The 23,433-nt window shown below is 47.5% G+C and overlaps 1 protein-coding gene across 1 annotated transcript; it reads left to right on the forward strand.

The window, feature by feature from the left end:
- The first annotated feature begins 1,161 nt into the window (after positions 1 to 1,161).
- Positions 1,162 to 23,433, forward strand: LOC119385663 (kelch-like protein 10). The gene is made up of 8 exons (XM_037653062.2): positions 1,162 to 1,367; positions 6,720 to 7,010; positions 11,919 to 12,200; positions 13,801 to 13,993; positions 14,971 to 15,140; positions 16,892 to 17,000; positions 19,470 to 19,802; positions 23,155 to 23,433. The coding sequence occupies exons 1-8, from the start codon at positions 1,195 to 1,197 to the stop codon at positions 23,431 to 23,433; spliced, it is 1,830 nt and encodes a 609-aa protein (XP_037508990.2). The 5' UTR covers positions 1,162 to 1,194.

A 23,433-nucleotide genomic window follows, 5' to 3' on the forward strand; every position in this document is an offset into this window, starting at 1 on the left:
ATCAGCTCTTTAATAATCAAGCATGCTATGGCTACCACGCCCCAAAAGCAGCGCATCGCGTTCGTCTTCAACTATGCGCGTTGATCCAACGGGTTCCTCCATGTTATGGATAGGGATGGTGGCGCCGTATAAGAGCGCTCCAGCGAAGTAGTACATAATGAAGTGAGCAGCTAGTAAACAAGTAAAAAAGCACCTTCCAACGGCTGAGTTTAAAATAGGGCCTCTGGTACACGAGGATGATGCTGAAACTACTGCACCATGACGTCGTAACTGATCAGTTGCAGTAGACAGCCCCAAAGAAATTTCCGCGTACAAGCATGGGCTTTCCTATAATAAGCGCATTCTGAAATTCTTCAGCAACCGCTGATGCTTTCCTGCAACCTTCTCCTCATGTAACAAAGAACGCTGAGTCCCCTGGTAAACCCCTAACCTAGCTGGACATCGTACACAAGACGCGTGCGCTGTCAAAGTGGACATTTATTGATTATCATACGACTTACGAAAATTGCGTAGCCAGAGCGAAGCGCCACAAAGTCCTTGATAAACTGCTACAAATACTCGGCCTATGTGCTACAACGGATGCGGGCATAACGCCTACGAAAGTTTAACAATTCTTTCTTGGTGTTTCTCTGCAACTTTTGTTCTTTATTGCAACTCGTAATGCAAATGAAGAGCTCTATATAATTATTCTTCCAGCGCTGTTGTATTATTCAGCATCCGTTTGTTTTCGCTAACCTTTATCTGTGATCCCATATATTTATTGGTGTATGTCACCCTAACCCACCGAGCACCACCGAACCTTGTAATAAAGTTTTCAGTCACTAACTGACTTCAAATAGGTCATCCGCTTCTCTGTCGATTACCCGTTGTGGGTACATACCGCGGTCCGAGAGTAGTCATCATTATCAACGCAAAGAGGGATAAACTATTATCGGCAGAGGGGACAGCGTGATAGGGAATGTATTTTTGAATTGCACAGTTTCGTTTCTCTTCGTCATGATTTACTCGCATGATTGCCCGCTTCATCGCCAACATCTTCATCATAACCATCAGGGAAGAGCAAGAAGAAGAGGAAGTGGCACCCACCGCGAGCTCTCCACGCGACAGGTCGGCAGCGTCAGCGCACAGCTGCTGTTCGGCTGGGACGACGCGAGGCCGGGATTGTCGGCGGCGGCGGCGGCGTGGCCAGTCAGCATGGCGGGTAGCTGCGGGGATGGGCCCGACGAAATGCTCAGTCAGGACACCATCAAAGCACTGTGGGACATGCGCGGGGCTGGCATGCTCTGCGACGGTCTCCTCAAGACCTCGGATGGCGGAGAGTTCTCTGTGCACAGAGTCGTCATGGCCAGCTGCAGCGAATACTTCAGGTGCGCTTATATTAAATGCTGCCCTGTCCCTTACGCTGAAATCGCTCATTCTAAAGCCAGCCTATTGATCAACAGTCCTGATAGGCGGTATGATTTAGTCGACTACATTTCCTTTCCCATGAAAGCAAGTGTTCGGGCAGATTATGACCGGCGGCATTTACTGTTCAACACTAAGCTCTTAACCTTCATGCCAATGATATATTCGATAGCACATACTTCATCATGCAGATGTAAGATATGCGAGGGGTTTACAGTGTGTATGATGGCGCTGCTTCGAGGCCCCTGGCTCGCTGGAGTAGGAATACCCTGTAGTTTGTTGTAGCATGTTGTAGAAGTTGATATACTGGCTCCTTCGAAAATCATATCGGAACTCTTGATACGATGGAAGTTGTAAAACACCGCCTTAGTTTTAGTATCACGTCAGAGATTTCTCTACTGGTTAATTATTAGCACAGGTGGAAGTGACTGAAACGTTGCAAGCGATGGCGAAAGAAAGAGAACTGCCCTGGCAGTGCCAGCTGTGGGGTCTCGTGATAAAGCCCCTCTTGGAACAAACGGGCGCAGTTCACACCATCTTGCTTACGAACACATGGACATTCTTATTACCTTTTAGATAAGGACGAGCTCGCTAGCCTAATATTGTAAATAACTACATAGAGATGGCAAGTAACACAACAGAATACCGACATAACATAAACAGCCTAACATGCACAATATACTGCGAATGCGGCGTCGCCGACGTTCGACCCACCACGGGATTCCGGGAGACCGAACCGTGGAAAAGTCCCCACAGACCTCCCGCGAGAGACGACTGTCGGCTAGCGCCATGCCGAAAACAGGAAAAGGTCCCTGCCCCATGATTTCGCGTAACCTCGCTGCCGACAGGCGGCGCTGCTAGCGCCTCCTCGGGAGCACAGCGCGAACTCTCGCTCGGTGGTGACTAAGCTAACTACGCTAACTAAAAGGCGCGGGCGCGATGAGCCGAAAACGAGCTTACAGGGGGTGCGAAAACGGCAACGTTGCAGGACCCTTCAACATTCACGAACCGCATATGCGCGTCAGACGATGCTCCCCCGTCTTTTCACGTACAGTAGCGGATACCACATGCCACGTTTGCTCCCCAGACCCGCTTCATTTCAACCAACTGTAATGTACGGAGCATGCAAGGCACTTTACTTTAGGGAGGTGTGTTGTTGAGTTGAACGCGTGCCGCTATTGCTTGCGATTGGCAATGATCCGTGACCGCGTATAGCCATTCTGGAGAAAAAGAAGAAAGGGTGTATAGATTCCTACAGCTTACTATTTCGAAGAACGACAACAATGCTGCGCCAAGATCAAGCTTTCAGTATTTTGACAAAAGGCACATCCAAAATCCGAAGGCGAAACAATCTTATTAAATGCTGGCTGCCTTTGGGCATCCAGCCTGCCACGTGAGGAGTTACACGATGCCCTCTGAGCCCCTGAAATAAAGGCTATGAAATTGAAACTGACGTCGTACTTTGCCTAGTCTACTTTGTTCGTGAAGCGGCAATACTATGGCCGGCAAGGAAGTGCGGGCGCCCTTAGCCCTTAGCGCAGCCTGCTTCGTGTGGCTCACAGCTCCATACTTTTGGAACCCTCCTCACTTCTTATAATACTGAAGCATTCTATGGCTTCGTCTGCAAGGGAAAGTGGCGTGTGTCCCACGACGTTAAAGCGTAACAGAATAGTCCCGCTTCACTTTCCACTTTTGCAAGTGTATATATACACGCACATATACAAACGTACGCTCGAACTTACATGAAATATTGTTTAACCCAGCACCCCCCCCCCCAGAAAAAGAAATTTCGGGCTACGCTACTTCAATGTACACTTTTAAAAGCAAATTACAAACAAAACAAAAGCTGTGTGCGATTGATACTTTTAAATGCGAAGTATTTCTTCGCGAACCTTTGGCACATGGAGCGTTTCTACTTACATATCTATCTATCTATCTATCTATCTATCTATCTATCTATCTATCTATCTATCTATCTATCTATCTATCTATCTATCTATCTATCTATCTATCTATCTATCTATCTATCTATCTATCTATCTATCTATCTATCTATCTAGCCGCCTACGTCTGGGTGCTCTCATAATCTCCTCCTTACCTTGGTGTAGACCAAAATTGGCATGGGAGGGTAAGAGGATTTGGACGAATATGACTGTCTGGTCATGACATGAATAACGTGAAAATCCTGTCACGTACGTCGTCAAACCCTTTCAGTCAGACACGTGTGATACATACCCGTTTACCACGGGTCGCGGTGTACGGGTATGCGCCACAGGTGATCGGCAGTTTATGTCTACCCAGGAACGGCGAGAGCAGACACTGATAATTTAAATGTCAGAGCGTTCAGAAAAATTGACATCGGCAGCCTTGACCCGACGAATGAAAGAATAAAATGCCAGGCATGCGCGGAAAGCGCAGCACAGTCATAGCGAAAGCTGGAGGAGCAGCATTTCTAGATCCCGTTATAAACTCTCTTGTGGCTGCAAATACAAGTACAGTAGTAACGTACCCACTACGCTACAAATCATAATTTTTGTTAAGTTCGGAGGCACCCACCACATTATTCGTCATTCTGCGGAGATGAGAGGTACCATCTGTAAGGCAATATATGCACTTTGGTGATGCGACGGTTGATGACGATGAAGAACCGTGGCTGAGCCCTTTGTAATGCGTTGGAAGCTTTAAACGACCCACTAGTTACGCAATTCGCATCGTGTGACGCCCGGTCGTGGTTTAACTTTCCTACCATGCTTTATAACATACGTTAACGCGAAAAAGACAGAGAGGGAGGAAACTTTATTGAGACCCTGAGGAAATGGAACATGGCAGCCTTACGGTCTTCCTTGACAACCAATAGAAGTGCACTTGCGAGGTAAACACTACGCTATATATCATCATAATTTTTGTGAAGAAGGGAAGTATCCACTCCGCCGTTTTTCTTCATTCTGCGGCGAACCGTGGTACTCGCTAAAAACCTGTAGGCATTATGTGCACTTTGTTGATGTGCCTGATGACGATGAAGAATTATGGCAGTGCCCTTTGTAATGGGGTTGAAGCGTTCAACAACCCACTCGTTGCGCAATTCGCATTGCGTGACGCCTGGTTGTTGTTTTACCCTTCTACCACGCTATATTACATATGTTAATGTGGTTCCTTCATGAAACCTCCATAGGGTCTTTTTGGAAAACAGTTTCAAGCACCGGCATGGCTCTGAGATGAAATACTGGGCTCCCACGCAGAGGGCCCATGTTCGAACTCCGTTCCATCCTGGAATGTTTTTCTTACTTCGTTTTTTTTTCTTATTTTGCTCGACAGTGATTACGGACACTGGCGGCGGCGGACAACTACGGCGCGAGAAACGGCTGTTGTTGTGATCTCGTAACCGCTTTCGCTATAAAAGCCCCAACCATGCACGGACGAAAACGGAACGTAACATACACTCACACAAGCGCTTCTGAGGTGTGCGTGTGCGTGCGTGTGCATGACATCACCCATGTCGTCGTACCTTCTTACTCTCGTCGTCCGCACTTTTCTGTTGTGGTTAAACACGTGATACAGATTTATTCCGACATTTCCAATGCCTGAAGGCATTGGAATTGTCGAATTTTATGGAGCGAAATGACGTATTAAATGCGAAGCATTTCTTAGCGAACTTCTGCGACTTTGAGCGCATCTATCTATCTATCTATCTATCTATCTATCTATCTATCTATCTATCTATCTATCTATCTATCTATCTATCTATCTATCTATCTATCTATCTATCTATCTATCTATCTATCTATCTATCTATTTAGCCGCCTACGACTTTGTGCTCTCCTGGTTGCTTGGTTCATCGAATGTGTACCAAAATTGGTATGGCGTAACATGACTGTATGACGAACATAAATGACAAGTCATAACATGAAAATCATGACACGCATGTCATGTACAGCATGATTTACATGATAAGCTCATGGTGCGCTGGCGGCCGTTTCGCTAGTTTGATATACACCAAAATTGGTATCTTGCGACGTGACTGTGTGACGAACATAAATAACACGAGTTAACATGAAAATCATGACACGCATGTCATGCACAGCATGACTTACGTGCCACGCTCATGGTGCGCTGGCGGCCGTTTCGCTAGCTTTATATACACCAAAATTGGTATCTTGCGACGTGAACGTGTTACGAACATAAATAACACGAGATAACATGAAAATCATGACACGCATGTCATGTACAGCATGACTTACGTGCCACGCTCATGGAGCGCTGGCGGCAGTTTCGCTAGCTTCATATACACCAAAATTGGTATCCTGTGACGTGACTGTATAATGAACATAAATAACACGAGTTAACATGAAAATCATGACACGCATGTCATGTACAGCATGACTGCCGTGCCACGCGCATGGAGCGCTGGCGGCCGTTTCGCTAGCTTGATCTACCACGAAATTGGTATTGCGCGACGTGACTGTGTGACGAACATAAAAACACGAGTTAACATGAAAATCATGACACGCATGTCACGTACAGCATGACTTACGTGCCACGCTCATGGGGCGCTGGCGGCGGTTTCGCTAGCTTGATCTACCCGGGAATTGGTTTTGCTCGACGTGACTGTGTGACGAACATAAAAACACGAGTTAACAAGAAAATCATGACACGCATGTCATGTACTTACGTCATGTCATGTCATGACTTACGTGCCACGCTCATGGGGTGCTGGCGGCCGTTTGGCTAGCTTGATATACACCAAAATTGGTATCTTGCGACGTGACCGTGTGAGGAACATAAATAACACGAGTTAACATGAAAGTCATGACACGTATATCATGTACAGCATGACTTGCGTGCCATGCTCATGGGGCGCTGGCGGCCGTTTCTCTAGCTTGATCGACCCCGAAGTTGGTATTGCGCGACGTTACTGTGTGACGAACATAAATAATAGGAGTTAACATGAAAACCATGACACGCCTTTTCCTCAATGACATACAAGACGACGTATGCAGCTCTTTGCTGGCTGCTTCGCATTACATCGATTCCTACAATGCGTGGGATCTGCCAGCTTTTTTATGGAGCGAAGCTAAATCGATCAAAATAGACACACAACCGACATGGTCAAGCGCCACGATAGGTCATTTTTATCTTCGCACGAACCTGGTACTCGAAAATGTGTAGCGGCTGGCGCGTAAGCGAAATGTTTGGGTAATATGAAAGGTGGCATGCCACTGTGTAGACGAGGTTGTATACATAAATATCTTTGCGCATAGGTAAGCGATGCCGGCGAACGTTATTGTAAGCGCCCTGCAAAAAGACAGTGCTTTCAGGGCACTTTTCGGGAGTCCCTTGTACAAGGTCCAGCGCACGGAGGTCTTGGTTCCCGGTGTGTCCAAGGCGACTATGGCCATCATCGTGGAGTTCGCCTACAAGCGCGTCACGTGGGTGGGCTGCGACAACGTGGAGAACCTGCTGGAGGCTGCCGACTACCTCTGCATCATGGGCATGGTCAAGGACTGCTGCGACTTCCTCCTGTCCATCATGGCCCCTGAGAACTGCATCTCCATTCACAACGTGGCCAAGTTGTACAACTGCTTCGACCTCACATCCAAGGCGTACAAGTGAGTGGGAAGGCAATTCATAACGAACAGAAAGCTTTTTCTTTGCTGGACATCTATAGCATGGCATGGAGCTTCGTTATGATGCACTAAATCTAGCTCTAGTGTCTATGGGAGGTGCGCCTCACGGTGCTTCAGCCAGCGTGGGAATGATGAGTTGCACACGAATTTGCCTAAACTTCGTTATTTCGGCTCCATGTGGCTTTTTGTCCTTTAAATCTGGTAATTACTTAAGAAAGTTCAGCAGTCCCGCATCAATACCTTGCACAAGTCGGCAATGAAGGTGGAGCTCACTCAAGAAAAATATGCATCTTGCGCTGAGGGCTCACTCAGACTCAGACGCAGCAAAATTTTCCTCAAGCGGACTCACTCACACTCAGAGTCACTGCTCAACCTGAATCTAAGCGAGTATGATTGAGTCGAATTATGAGTGAGTTTGCTGACCTTTGCCACCCTTGCCGTTTCAGGCTCACCAATCCTTATCAGCCCCCGAGGTTCACAACGAGCCACCATTTAATCCTAAACAAAAGCCAAAACACAACAATGAACAACACAACAATGAGCAAAGTCACAAGTGACTTCGAAGCCGCAGGCACGAAAGATGGGCAAATTCATGCACTGCCTATCCTCCTCATGGTGCATGAATGATCGCAGCGTCAGAGTACCCTCTAGTAAATATTGTAGGAAAGTCTGCGCATCAAGGGATAATGGCTGCAGCCATAGGTACCTCTAAAGCCAATATCATACTAATTTACGTTCAAATGATAAGTTTTAATGTAACAAAAGGTGCGCAGGCTAAGGTGAGTGGGGACCGAACGCAACGCACACCTTTTCAGCAGCTACTAAGGCTGAGTGGCCAGTGCTGCACCTTGAAACTACCTACGTAGGGGGACAGGCTCATATTAAAAGAACTTTCCAAACATCAAGCAATGTGAGAAATACATGATCCAACGTGAAGCTACCAACCCGGGCTAAGTGTGCAGGACGCCCGAGCTTTTCTTTGAAGTGTAGAACGTGATAGCGTAATCTGGCTCCGTTCCCATGGCCGTCTCAATCACCAGCCTGGCTAACACTTCTTGTTGAATAACTCAACCCTGCCGCAAGAAAGGTCTATGCGCGTAAAACTGGCCCTTTCAAAATACCCTATATCGCCTACTGCAAGTACAGTTGCGAAGTGCCCACTACGCCATATTAATTCCTTTGGCGAATTCTCGAAGTATCCACTAGGCGAACATACAACACGCGCGCCTGCACGCTTCGTTGATGCTTTTTCTGATCATGATGCTTAATTATGCCTGTTTCCTTTGTAACTGGTGGGCCTTTAAACTAACGACTCGTTGCGCAATTAACACGGTTTGACAGCTGGTACGATTCTTCGCGATTCCACGCTTTTGTTACGCAATATTACATCCGTTAAAGGCGCTCCCCGTAATACCTGACGTTCGTATAGTTTCTTTTTATGGAACATTCCAGAATGGGTGTGGCTCTGTGGTAGGACACCTGCTTGCCGTCCATCCAGCGACTGCTTTCATAGAGGTCACTTGTAAAGACCTCCGAGACGGTGACGCGGTCGCCGAGAGCAACCTATCACTTTTGCCCCTTCAAGGTGTATGCGCAGCCCGAAGCCTTGTGCGTGTTCGTGATGGACGGTCACAGATACTTGTGACGAATTTCAGCTTCGAGCACCGGCATCATTCCCGCGGCACCACCGTGGCCTATGGAGACCCCGTAGCTGACGTCACGGAGTGCTTCACGTCCGAGGAAATGAATGACAGGCACAGGTTTCTGGACCGCACTGACGTCAATTCGAAACTTTCGGAGAGGAAGGACGCACTTCACAGCCTTTTGAAGGAATTTCAATCTTGTTTCGCCTCTTCGTCTACAGTAGGTCAAACGCCCCTCACGAGGCACCGAATTAATACCGACAATGATGTTCGCCCAATCAGACAGCAACCTTACCATGTTACTGTTAAACAACGCGAACCTATACAGACACAGGTAAACGAGATGCTCATCGATGGTATTATTCAACCGTCCAGCAGCCCGTGGGCCTCGTCAGTCATTCCATTGAAGAAAAAAGGCGGAACGCTACGATTCTGCATTGATTACAGGAAGCTCATTAGCATCTCAAAGAAAGACGTTTACCCGCTTCCACGGCTCGATGACTCTCTCGACAGGTTGCGACACGCCAAGTATTTTTCATCGATCGATTTAAAGAGGGGCTACTGGCAGATAGAGGTTGGTGAGTGAGATCGAGAACAGACAGCGTTTGTAACTCCAGATGCACTTTATGAATTCAGAGTTCTTCCTTTCAGCCTCTGTTCTGCTCCAGCCACTTTCCAGCGGATGATGGATATCATTATCGCAGGCTTGAAGTGGCAAAGTTGCATGTGTACCTCGATGATGTGGCCATCTTCTCTGAGAGCTTCGAGGAACATCTCAAGCGCCCAAAATTGGTTCTGGAAGCCATTCGTTTTGCCGACCTGACGCTAAAACCTCAGAAGTGCCATTTCGGGTATGAAGAACTGAAATTCCTGGGACATGTCGTGAGCGCAGACGGAGTTCGGCCCGATCCAGAGAGAACTTCGGCCGTCGCCTTCTTCCCTGCTCCGCCAGACAAGAGAGCAGTGCGACGTTTCCTTGGCTTGTGTGCTTATTACCGTCGGTTCATTGCCAACTTCTCGAAGATTGCCGAACTGCTCACACGACTCACCCGAGATGATGTACCCTTTGCATGGACTACAGAGCTAGAGGCGGCTTTCGCAGAGTTACGGCAGCGAATGCAAACAGCACCTCTTCTAGCCCCTTTTGACTCGGACGCTGCTACTGAATTACACACAGATGCCAGCAACGTCGGACTTGGCGCTGTCCTTCTACAACGGCACGGCGGCGCTGAGTATGTCATCGCTTAGCCCAGTCGTACACTCTCCCGAGCCGAGGCCAACTACTCTACTTGAGAAAAGGAATGTCTTGCAGTCGTGTGGGTGACGGCAAAGTTCCGACCTTACCTCTAAGGCCGTCCCTTCAATTAGGTGACTGATCACCACTCGCTGTGCTGGCTGGCCAATCTCAGAGATCCGTCTCGCCGTCTCACTCGATGGAGCTTGCGCTTTTAGGAGTTCGACATCACGATTGTGTACAGCTGTGGGCGCAAACACGAAGATGCCGACGCGCTTTCTCGAGCACCTGTGGGGCATCCTGATATGGACTTAAAGCAAGCCGATGCTTTTCTCGGAGCAGTCAGTGATTCTGACTTCATGTCAAGACAGCGAGCAAATCAAGAATTGCGCCTTGTTATCGATTCCTTAGAAGTTCGAAACTCCCAGGTTCTTCGACACATTGCTCGCCAGCTGTCATCCTTTTGTCTTAGAAGGGGCATCCTTTACAAGAAAAACGCGCGAGGTAGCGACAAAGGCTTTCTCCTCATTGTCCCAGCCGACATGCGTGATGACGTCCTCCTTGCGTGCCACGACGAGCCCACGTCAGGACACTTGGGCTACTCGCGGCCGCTCGCCAGAATGCGCCAGCAGTACTACTTGCCACGACTTTCGGCTAGCGTACACCGTTACGTGCAAGGCTGCCGCGAGTACCAGCGTTGCAAGACGCCCCTTGTGAAACCCGCCGGCCTTCTCCACCCAATTGCACCACCGCGGACTCTTCCCTTTGTCGTCCACCGGAAAGAAATGGATTATAGTGGCAACCGATTACTTGACTCATTATGCCGAGATGAAGGCGTTACCCCGCGGCACGGCGTCTGAAGTCGTGAAGTTCTTCGTGCACCACATCGTCCTACGGCATGGCGCGCCGTCATGAGTGATTACGGACAGAGCGACAACATTTACGGCACAAATGATGGAAGACATTTTTAAACTGAGCTGCACAAGTCACCGAAAAAGAACAGCTTACCATCCACAAACAAATGGACTGACCGAAAGACTTAACAAGACCATAGCCGACATGCTCGGAATGTACGTGGACGTACACCACAAAATTTGGGACGAGGTTTCACCAGACAACACGTTTGCGTACAATACAGCAACGCAGGAAACAACGCGATTTTCACCTTTCCACCTTGTTTACGGACGCAACGTGCAAACCATATTCGATGCTATGCTTCCGTGCGATATAACGATGAACTTGCTCCAGACGCCGAGCAATACACCCAGTACGCCGAAGAAGCTGGTCAAGTGGCTCGCGTAAACATCAGTCACAAACAAGACGCAGATGCGCGACGTTACAACCTTCGGCGTCAAAACGTCGCCTACCACCTTGGCGACCGAGTGTACGTGTGGACACATATCTGACGACCAGGCTTGTCTGAAAACTTCTGAGCGGTTATTTCGGACCATACAAGCTGCTCCGATGTGTCAGTGACCACACGTAAGGAAGTATTTCCGGGCGGCCCAGTGTCTTCACGTCGACAACTTCGACACGAAGTCGTGCACGTCGTGCGACTCAAGCTGTACTACACACAGTAGCCCTTGTGCTTTCGCGCTTTTTCTGTTACGATGCGACTGCTGTTGTTTTTTTGTATTTTTCTGTTTGCGCATGGCGCAAGTGTCGGTGCGTCATCTTATTTTCCCTGCGGTTACTGGTACTCAGTCTCTGGTTCTCTGCGTCTGCGCGTGTTGTAATTTTTTTCCCTTTACAAGCATCGAGTCGATGCTTTTCAAAGGGGGGGGGGGGCGAATACCGCATGGTAGTCGTGTGTGAGCACCACGGGTAAAACAGGACAAAGAAGTTCGGACTGAGCCGCTTCTTGGTCTAACCAGCCTAACGCGTAGAACAACGCAAGGCTGTTGTCATAATTGTGACAATATAAATAACACAATAGCAAACGTCCGACGTTATACCCTGTGAATATGGCGAGAGCCACATGAGCCTCATTCACTGCTGCGGTTTCTTTCTCAGCTACCTGATGCAGCACTTCATCGAGGTGTCGAAACGCAGCGAGGAACTGCTCAGCCTGGACATCAACGAAGTGGAGGCCATCCTTTCGGACGAGAACCTGAACGTCATCAAGGAGGAGACCGTGTGGAAAGCGGTGGTGCGCTGGATCGAGCACGACTCGGCCAATCGGCAGCAGCACATCGCGCGGCTGCTGCGCTGCGTGCGTACGGGTCTTGTGGATACGAACTTCTTCGTTGAGAAGATCAAGTCGCACAAGTTCGTCTCGGACAACGAATCCTGCAGGTGCGCGCCGCAGTCCATTATGGGAATTGGAAACAGTTTTAAGCAGCGCATATTCAGTGTGCTCCTTGACGGCGATGGCTTATTTGAGATATATGGCTGGCATTCACAAAGTGCTTGGAACCCTCGAGTGCGCTTCATAAAATAAAACCCTCGGTGCGCTTCCTAAACAACCGGCCTAGTATTGGTCAATGCGACGAGTCACTGACTTAATAATAATAATAATAATAATAATAATAATAATAATAATAATAATAATAATAATAATAATAATAATAATAATAATAATAATAATAATAATAATAATAATAATAATAATAATATCTGGGGTTTAACGTCCCAAAACCACGATATGATTATGAGGGACGCAGTAGTGGAGGGCTCCAGAAATTTTGACCACATGGGGTTCTTTAACGTGCACCTATATCTAAGAACACGGGCCTCAAACATTTGCTACTCCATTGAAAATGCAGTCGCCGTGGCCTGGTTTCGATCTCGCGACCTTCGGGTCAGCAGTCGAGCGCCATAACCACTAGATCACTCTGGCGGGGTGAGTCACTGACTAGTGACGCTTAGAGTGCGTTCAGTCATAAATATTTCTACCTGCAACGGACTTCACGCAGGGTATAAATAAAACGGCCTATAGGCTTCGAAATCGAAACGCTTAATACTAGCTGAGCGCGCTTTGGGAAAAAAGTTAAGAACACCAGTGAACTTCACCGCGATCTTTATTTACAATCAAAAGAATGATTATCGTTATTCTCATTCTACTATTTGCTAGTGCAATAACTCATCAGCCTTGCCTGTTTTCACTCTTAATACATATAAATTAGAAGAAAAGAAGAAAATTAAAAAAAAGACGCCCGTGGCTTGCAGTGTCATGACGCTGCAAATTGGAGGCGAATTGAGGTTTACCAAGCTGTAGAACAAAGTACGAATAACTAAGATCATTGGCCATTGTATCGCATGGAGCGTGGTGATCAATATTCAGCTGATAAGCTCGGCGAACACGAAGACATTATTCTGTGTCCTATAGGAAGTGGGGTTTGACAAAAATTTGAAGGCACAAATTAGCGAGGCCAAGAAATGACAGGACCGGTGCCAACTAACAACTGATTTATTGGAAAGAACAGTGAATCCCAGGAAACTTCTCGACGTGGGGCAATTGTGGCGAGTTGCACACAACCGGAGTTGGTCGTAAATGACGCGAGAGACAAAGCATCGGGCCCTGATGGTCTATGAGTAGCCGATGAAGAGCGCCATGACAAAGGGCAAGCAGTGCCAGAATGCAAGCAAGCGCGCCGCTTGTCGGGAGCGCTGGTATAGTGTGAACCGTAGCGACCTCAACGCCCTTCTTTCCTATGGTCGACGACGGGAAGCGCCGTAGCAAAGTCCCGTAGCAAAGTCAGCCCCATAGCAAAGTCAGCCTTGTAAAGTCAGCCCGTAGCAAAGCAGCAGCGTAGCAAAGCCCGTAGTAAAGGCCGTAGCAAAGCGCCGTAGCAAATTCAGCCCACGCATAGTTCTGGGCATGGGCTATAATAGGGTTATCTTCATGGGACGGGCTATGCAATAAGCTCTACCTTGCTTTCGCGCTCTCTCACAGGCCGTTGGTGATTGACACACTACGGTTCTTGTACGACCTTGATGTGGTGGTGCACAACGACGAAGTGCCGACGCCGATGTTCGCTCGTCCGCGGATCCCGCATGAGGTGATGTTCGTCATGGGTGGTTGGATGCAAGGAGGTCCCACTGCTTACATTGAGAGCTACGACACCAAGGCTGACAGATGGATCAAGGTTTGGAACTTCTTATTGGGTGTTCCTCTGCTTGGTTGTCCAAGGGGCAGCAGGCATTTCGCAACGAGGTTATGGATTATGAACGAATTTTCAAACGAAGTGATTTTCTTCTCTTTCTTTTTGGCTCTTCTCTGCTGCTTGCGCTGTGTCTCACGTCGGTTCGGGAATTATTGAGTGCGTATGAAATCTACATAGATGGCGTGCGAGAGAATGGTGCGAAAGAGGGAGCGGGGGAGAGGTCGTTCCTAAGACGAAGGAAAGGCTACTTAAGGCAACTTCCCACATTGCCGAGTCATACACAAAGGAAAACGTCTCCGGTCGCTCGTTCTACGTTCACCGTTGTTTGCTGGGTGGCACGACGTTGAGCGGCAGGTTTGTGAGCTCCAACACAACATTAACTTGAACACGAAATGCTATACGTACTTATCCTACTGCTCCGTTCACGTGCTCTTGATGGCGATTTCTCCCGATCCCAGAATCAAGATGCTCAAGATAAAGTCGCTTCTTTTGCTCCCCCACCAATGTTTAGAGAAGAGTACATACTTTTCACCCCATTTGTCACCTGTCTATGAAGCCTACAAAGAGGCTGCGCGCTTCGTCACGTGACAGCCGATGGCAAGGGAACACACACTGCAACATGGAGACAGACCAGACGCCAACTTGGCCGTTGTTCAGCCTGATTCACGGCTTTGGGCCAAAGATGGCTGCCCCCTGCTAGCGAAAAGAATTCTTGTCTACAGCGCCCATCGGCGCATGCACTAACTGCTTGCTTGAACCGGTTCCCGCAATGCGTGGGATTCGGGTGCTTTTTACATTATGGCGCTGCTTCTCATTCCCAATCACTGCGAATTAAACTGTCACAGTGTATTTGCGGCGCATATTTCGTGCGTCAAAGAGAAAATTGCAGCTCGCACGACTTGCAGACTTAAAATGTCGACGGCATTTCACAAGTCGTTGATGCTTTTCCGGGCGCACAGGTCGACGACGTGGATCCCGAGGGTCCCCGGGCGTATCACAAGTGTGCGGCCATCGGAAACGAAATCTACGTCATCGGGGGCTTCAACGGCGAAGACTATTTCAGCAGCGTGCGATGCTTCAATGCACACACAAAGCAATGGCGCTCCGTCACACCTATGCATGTCAAGAGGTGCGCTTCTGTGTTTCATGAAAAGCTGAAAAAGGCGATCGGTGTTCACAGTTCTCAATGTTCCAGAATTTCACCTAGCAACGTTTCAGAGAATAGCGCGCGATTTATTATTGGGCGTCGGTGTGGTTGGTAACAGCCTTGATTCACATAAAATCACAGTGCGTAAGACTGCCATTGCACTAAATGTAGAAGCTGTTTTGTCATGCTTATTGCCATCAACCAACACATTCAGTTAATAATTGTGCCTTGAAGATAGGTTCTAAATTCATCTGAACGCTACGCTTTCCTCAGAAGCTCGAAGCATATCCATTCTAATGTGTTCACTTTCAGTCGCTATTAAGCGAGGTGGCGAAACGCGGTGAATACACGAATTCGGCCTCTAGGAAATGTACACCTGAGAAATCGAAATTTGGACGCTGTTCAATAGTGCTCGAACCAGTATTGTACAATGTTGACGTCCTGCGATGATCATGAATTGTAACTTACCTTTGCTATTGTTACTCTCGTAGAAAAGCCACTGCATCGCGAGAGTTGAATGGGTTCAACGTGTGCATGGGTGCCCACGCGCACTATTCAGCATCTCTAATTAAAATGCAACAGATTAATGCACATGCATGAGGAGAAACCTGAGCTTTCGTTTTCATTAGTGGCATTGTGCGTGTTCGCCTTTTTCCATCATAGACTCGGGACTAGCGCCTAATAATAATAATAATAATAATAATAATAATAATAATAATAATAATAATAATAATAATAATAATAATAATAATAATAATAATAATATTGCCACGCCCATATCTTGTCTTGTTTTGGTGTATTCGGGTTTGACCGGCAGGGACGGTTATCAACAATCGACACTGTCCGCGAAGCAGTGTTCGAGAAGCGTCGCGACTGTAGTAGATCGTTTTGTTAAGATTGCGCCCCGCACGCGAATGTTCCAGCTTCGTCTAGAGATAACGCCGCCACCAGCGATATTGCTGGAAAGTTCGATAGCGCCAGTATAAAAGCCGACGCGCTTGACCGCTTGTCAGTTGATCGAAGGTCGACGCTCTGCTCGCCGCTATCAGTGTATTGCTGTAGCTTGACTTTCAGTTTCCCGGCCACAAGTTCGGCCAAATAAAGTGTTTCATCTCCGACGTGCTGACTGTTGCCTTCGTCGACGTCACGACCACGTGACAATGATAATAATAATAGAAATGTAACTACGGGATGTCGAACCCATGCAGCAGCCTTTCGTAATATTTATTTATTTTTATTTATTTATACATACTGTCAATCCCAGAGGGATTATAACATGACATGATTTCACGCGACACAAAGTTGTAAAGTTGTTGCGCTTTCCTATAAACATAGCACTGGCGATCAGAAGGACAGCAAGTGCAGATAGTTGGCATGCATTTGTCACGAAAAACGGTGGGCGTACAAACACAGACACGGCATAGGAGAACAAGACAACGCAAACGCTGTCTATCCACTGAAAGGGCACCCAGTGGCGGAAAAGAATCTAGACACAAATCTTATACGCGCATGCTTAGGTACCTGCTCTGCCGGCGTTTGATAGCGGGCGTCTGTGCTGTCTCGCTCTTCTTTGTCCTTCTGTGAACGCCCACTCGCTTTCGTGTTTATCAATGGTTAACTAGTCACTCTTCCTAATTTTCGTCAAGCATTTATACTTAATTACACGAGACGCTGCGTTAGTCACAGTTGTGCTCGATACACGATGGCGGAAACAACCGCTTCGATTAAACCAGGTGCTACGTGAGCGTGGCGGTGCTGAATGAAATAATCTACGCCATGGGTGGATACGATGGTCGTCACAGGCAAAACACAGCGGAGAAGTTCGACCACCGCACAAATCAGGTAACGCATTTTATTATTTATCGGACATGCACTATCCAGGAAGTGGCTTACGGGAAGTTTTGATATATTGGCGCAAGCGATCCACTACCAGGGAACCGCTTGGCGTTGCCGTGGTACCTTGAAGAGGATGCATTTTTAGTTTTTGGCTTGCGTATGCTCCTCTAGCAGCTCTGTATAGTTGAAGAGGGAAGGTTTAGAAACAGTCCTTGAGAAACAAAATCAAACCTGCGTTTACGTTAGCCTACTATATCGACATTTAGGTTCCTAGAATGCTACCAGTTCTAGAGAAACTGTCAGATTTCGTGCTAGGCGAGAACCATTGCTTCTAAAAGTGTCAACGTGTTTATTGACTCGGAGCTTATGGACATCCATCGTACATATGAAAGGTCAGCTCAGGTACAAGTGCGAACCAAAACTAAATTAACCAGTGCCCGTCATGCTCATGCCTACTATTGCGACAATATTAACCAAAGGGGCCCTCTAGGCCTGGATATGCCTAACGATTGCTTATTAACAACCGCCATCGTGACGGCGTCATTATTCACTATTCGAACGTTGTCATGGCAACTGGATACAGAAAGGTTTTAAGAGGAGGAGTATTTTCGGTGGGCGTTCGTCACCTGTTGGGAATATTGAGGTGGCCCTCATTAACTCCAGCTCACGGTCGGTGTACATAAAACGCCTTCATTTGACACAGGAACGTGTTTCCCAATTTGCCAGTACGTTTTCTCTTACTTGCTTTCTTCGCCGGCTTCTTTAACACAGAGAGAATATGGGCCTGCTGACCTTCAAATGCCCGTAGTAACCAGAACTTGAAAATAAATCTTCCCATTTGCCACAGTCACTAATTGGCTTAGTTAAGTGGCAGGCAGCGCTGAGGCATTAGTAAATTATAATTCACTTCGAGGTTTTAACTCTTAGTGCAATGTGGATCTTAACTCTGGTGGCCTGTTGCTATTCGAGTCCGTTTATAGGCAGCCGGTCAAGAATCGAATTATGGGAATTAAAATAAAGAGATAACATCGACCGTGGCGCATAAGGTAGCCTTAACTGTTGGCCTGATACAAAAGGTCACTTGACAGTCATGCTCATACAGATGAAAGCTTATGGCGACGCCATTACGGTCGTATAATGGTAATTTCATTATGTGCTGAGTGCATGTGCTTTTTGTTAATTACAGGCATTAAGAGCTTTTCACAAGGCCGATGTGGACTGGCCTCCGTATGCAAAGGTGCTTTGACACCGGCGGGCTCTCCTACATGCATAGTGGTGAACTTGCTTTGTCCTAAATGTTAAATGTGACGGCACTTATCATTTAGCAGACCTTCACAGAGGCATAGGATCGTGAAAAATAGTATCCGCGTGCAGCCTACAATGCAGAATGAGGTTTACGAAGAAATTACCGGACACGTGCTGCACTTCCGGTCGAGGACTTCCGGTTTCCCAAGTATTCAGAAGCGCTTTTAAAAAACGAAAGTGTTACAAAATCGATGTTTCTGGAACAGGTTAAGAGTTATATTGGATACGTATGATATCGCGGCATAGGTTAACCTAAGCTGAGAACCAACGAACTGTCAGTGAAGTTTAATTGAACGAGTTCGTTGAAAGAGCGGATGCTTTTCTTGTGAGCACTTGGAATGCGCTGCGGCGCGGAGCGGAGGAGGTCTCAACCACGCGCTTTTATTTTTCGACGTGGCCTCTGAGATCCGCTCCGGCAGCGTGTGATACACAAAGTTAATCCAACAGAAAGTTGGGTTAACCACAGCACGCTAACGTCGACGTGCGATTGGCGTTACCCGACGTTTAAGTCAAGAAATATCGTCCCCCCTAGATTCTTCAAAGAATCACCGGCGGTACATCCACTTTCCGTTCTCCCTGCATCTCTTACCACTCGCAGTGGACACAACCTAATAAGCCAACAGACAATGAAGCTAAGGAAGGTGTATGGGACATTACGCGTAAGTTTCACCTGTAGTAGAGTAATTAGCATCGCACGCGTTGTACGAAGGTTCGGTCCCTGCATGCGGCAAGTTGTACTTTATTTGATTTCCATTTGTCGCATAATTACTATACTACAGTTAAACATAGGTCGGCAAAAAATCTGGGGCTCACTCAGACTCACGAAATATATTTTGCCCTTAGGGCTCACTCGGACTCAGACTCACTAAAATTTTCCTCAAGCACGCGTACTCGGGCTGACCGAATTATTTTTTTTTCCAACCGGAGTCGCTCGGACTGAAACTCACCACAACATTTCTCGCTCAGACGCAGACTCACTGCTCCATCTGAGTCTGAGTGAGTCTGATTCAGCCGACTCATGAGTGAGTTTGCGGACCCATGCAGTTAAAACACACCAATAGTGTCGCCTCCACTTTCCTTAGCTTCATTGTCTGTTGGTTTCATTAGGTTGTGTCTATGAAACAAGTAGGGAGCCCTCGATCAATGCCCCTCTCTTTCGTTCGCTCGCAGTGGAGTATGATTGCGCCCATGAACATGCAAAGGAGCGACGCGTGTGCCACCGCGAACGACGGCTACGTGTACGTCACGGGTGGCTTCAGCGGGAGCGAATGCCTCAGCTCGGCCGAGAAGTACGATCCGACGGCCGACCAGTGGACCATGATCGCGGCCATGCGGTTCCGGCGCAGCGGTGTCGGCTGCATAGGCTTCCGCAACTGCGTCTACGTGATCGGCGGCTTCAACGGCACCACGAGGCTGGTTTCGGCCGAGAAGTACAACCCGGAGACCAACATGTGGACTAGTCTTCCCAACATGTACACGCCCAGAAGCAACTTCGCCGTTGCCGTGAGTAGTGAAGTCATCGCTTCGTATATAAATAACATTTAAAAAAATTTAAGGCAGCTTTGCACTACTGGTGCCGTGCCTGAAGGAACAGCGGAGCTGGACGGCCTTCCTTATTTCTCTGTATTTTCCCCACCCACGCCCGTCTGGGAATTCGGCCGCGCTCCTCAGCTCCGACTCACAATTACAAGCACGCTTAGTGCGGCAGGCCGAAGACGCTGCCAGGGCCCACGGGATCATGGCCGACGTCTAGGTTGGGTCCCCCCTTCTGAAAGGGGGAGGGGGATCCTTCTGCTAATTAAATAAAGTTCGTTCATCATCATCTGTATTTTCCCCATTCTTTCTTCCTCTCCTCTTCTCTATTTCTCTCTTTGTCTCTAATTTTTATATCTCTATTTTGTATGTTTCTATTTATTTTCTTGCTCTTTCTATCATTTTTTTCTCTTTCTTTCCTTTCTTTATCTCTCTCTATATTTCTGGCTTCCACTTTCTCTCGATCTCTCTCTCCCGCTCTTTATTTCTTTGTCTATCTTTATTTTATTCTCTCTCTTTCTTTCTCTTTCTGTCTAGCTCTCTTTTTTTTTCTATCTTTTTTGGTGTCTGTTTCTTTTCTTTTTCTTTCTCTCTATATATTTTTGTAGTTTGATGTATTTCCTTTCTTTCTCTCCATTTCGCTTTCACTTTCTTTCTATCTCGTTCGTTCTCTCTCTCTGCTCCCGTTCTCAATCACATCCCAGTTATTGCATCCCTTGTCGGGCAAATCGGCGCACCTGTTCTGGGAGCGAAGCAATAGATGAAAAGGAGGACGAAGAGAGCGCGTGCCGGCCGAGTTATTGCTTCATGAGAATGATACTTTTTTGCACAGGGCCGACGCTGTTTCTGAGAGCTGAAACAATTTCGCTGTTAAAATGCATATATAAAACAAAATTATCGCGCTCATGATGGCCACCGCAAACAATACAAAGGGCTAGAAGAATGTACACGACACAGGCGCTGTCTAAACAACTGAAAGCAAAGAGAAGCGCGTGAGCCCATCCATTGATTGGTCTCACCGATGCTGAAGTGTTGTTCCTAGGACATGCGTGATTGTCTGCTGTGGTTCGGTGGTTCAACGCCTCGCTTTCTGTTTAAATATTTCATGATTTTCCAATAAACTTTCAGTTGTGTCGTGTACGTTTGTCTAGTACTTCCTCTTATTTGCAGTCGCCATCAGGAGCATTTTCCAACTCGCCCAATAAGCTTTCGCATTAAAGGATTACATTTGTATTAGTTCCACGGCAGCTCCTGTTCTTTGCGATATTTTCTCGTCTCTGATTCAGAATGAACACACGTCGTGTATATGTCCAGGTACTTGACAAGACCACGATTCTCGGCACCTTGAGATGCGTCAATGGTTCTATTTTTTTTACAAACTAATAGTAACATGACGCGCGAGCATGCGCTAGCCGAATCCTTGGAGGTTTATTATGTCCGCGCGAAAGGTTCATCATTGACGAGCGACGCTCCTGCTGACAATCAGGTGCACTTTCTACACGTTAACCTAACGTTCACCACAGATCAGGTTTGCTGGCAATTTAAGCGAAACGAGAAAGAAGGCTTGCTACCGTACGAACCGAACTAATCCATAATGGCAAAACGTGCTATTGCCACACCGTGTCTTAATTTTATCTCAAAACTCCGTGCGATCACAAGATGCACGGATGCACCGACGGAATCGTGAATTGCACCGTCGGCGTAGTTTGCCACATCCTACTTAGAAAAAGTCTACATAGGCCAGACCAGATGCCGCCGAAATGATCGAACGAGGGACACCTGCAGAATAGAACGAAATGAAGGCAATCACTAATTTACCAAAAAATGTATTTATTAGCTAGAATTGTGGTCTCCAAATTGACGAGATAATATCGGTAGAAGTCATAATGAGGCACGTGTATTAGCGAAGCTGTTTTAGGGCAAAACACCTAAGGGTCTCAGCGTGCCGGCTTGTATCGTGCATCATCGTCTGCTCAAAAGAGAGAGAGAGTGATTCGTGAAAGAAATGAAAAGGGGCGCTATTTTCTGCCTCCCGTCGCGGGGGCACGGCTCAGCGCCCGCTCAAAAGAGGGCGCCACCGCCTCAGCGCTCGCCGTGTGGCGAGAGAGAGCGAAGGGCGCGCGTTCACTATGGAAGCGCTCTTTCTGCTATGAGCGCTGAACTACCAGCTCGCAAGAAACGAGAACGCGCCCTCGCCCGCGAGAGACAACGCTGACGCTGGCAGCGTTTGCAGCGTGCACGTTAACCAGAAGCGGACTGCGGGTCTCTGTGTGTAATCTTTGTTGTCTCTCTCATTGCCCATTTTTTATTGTGAAAGTGAGTGCACTAGCGATCATTCTATACCAGCTTGATTAAATCGAGATCTTTCTTAATGTGCATGTTTTGTTAATCTCTCACCCTGCCTTCGTGCATGTGCTCTACCTTTGCCGGTAGACAAACAGCGTGGGTTTGGGCTTGTCCTATACACCATTTTCTGGACGCGCTCAAGCGCCGCCATCTTGGACTGATAATATTGCAGTTTTGTATCCGTGTAAAATAAACAAACAGTGCTACGGTGAACTAGCACCCACGAAAACGCTTGGGCCGGTACATTCAACGTTTCATGACATGATCACTTCATATTACGACGTGGAAAGCCGGCAAAACAATCGCTTATCAGTCCAAGATGGCAGCGCCCATGAATCGAAAATAAAATCGTGTATATACGTATCCTCCCTTGCGAATGTGTATCACCAATTGTGCTACCTAAAGGTGCAAGTACCGTATTTACAAGATTTTATGTCAACCCACTTTACCTAAATTTGAAATCCGAAGTTGGGCGTCGACATAGAATCGAAACCGAAACTAGTTTCCGTTGTAAGGTCGACTTACAACCGAAACCGAAACGAATCAGAGATCAGGCACACTCTGGCATCATTACATTATGTTTACCTTCGGCTCTACCTGAAACATATACCATATTTTATTGTGTACAACCCGCACCCTGAGCCACTATTCGGGGAAAAAGTCTATAATAAACCCGGCGTGTGCGTGCAGGTAGCTTTTCTGCAAAGCTCTCCAGCACTGCCGCGCAGCCACCCTTGCACACCGGAATTGGATTTTGTCTTCTACAGCGACATCATAAATTAATTTTTTTTTAATCAAATCTCTTGCGATTTTAATAAAATTTTTCGCCGGGCGATTTTAGGGCGCTCGACGTACGTTCGAGTCGACTTAAATTCGTCAAAATACGGTATTTCCGCATATGTCGGCAAGAAGATGCGCGTTTAAGCAAGCATCTTAACTGCTTTTGTCTTTCTACTGCTCGGTCTACTTTCATTAGATAATCGACAACCTGGTCTTCGCCATCGGCGGCTTCAACGGCGAGAGCACGACCAACCTCGCCGAGTGCTACGACCCGACCACGGACCAGTGGTACGAGGCCACGGATATGAACGAAGCCCGCTCGGCCCTCGCCGCTTGCGTCATTTCCGGCTTGCCCAACATTCGGGACTACGTCCACCAGCGCCGCGACAACCTGATGGAGGAGAAGCGCCAGAAAATGCTCGACATCCTGAAGCACCGAACGCGTCACGCCAACCGCGACGACAAGAACGCCTAG

Source organism: Rhipicephalus sanguineus, chromosome 3 (genome assembly GCF_013339695.2).
Source record: "Rhipicephalus sanguineus isolate Rsan-2018 chromosome 3, BIME_Rsan_1.4, whole genome shotgun sequence".
Lineage (NCBI taxonomy): Eukaryota > Metazoa > Arthropoda > Arachnida > Ixodida > Ixodidae > Rhipicephalus > Rhipicephalus sanguineus.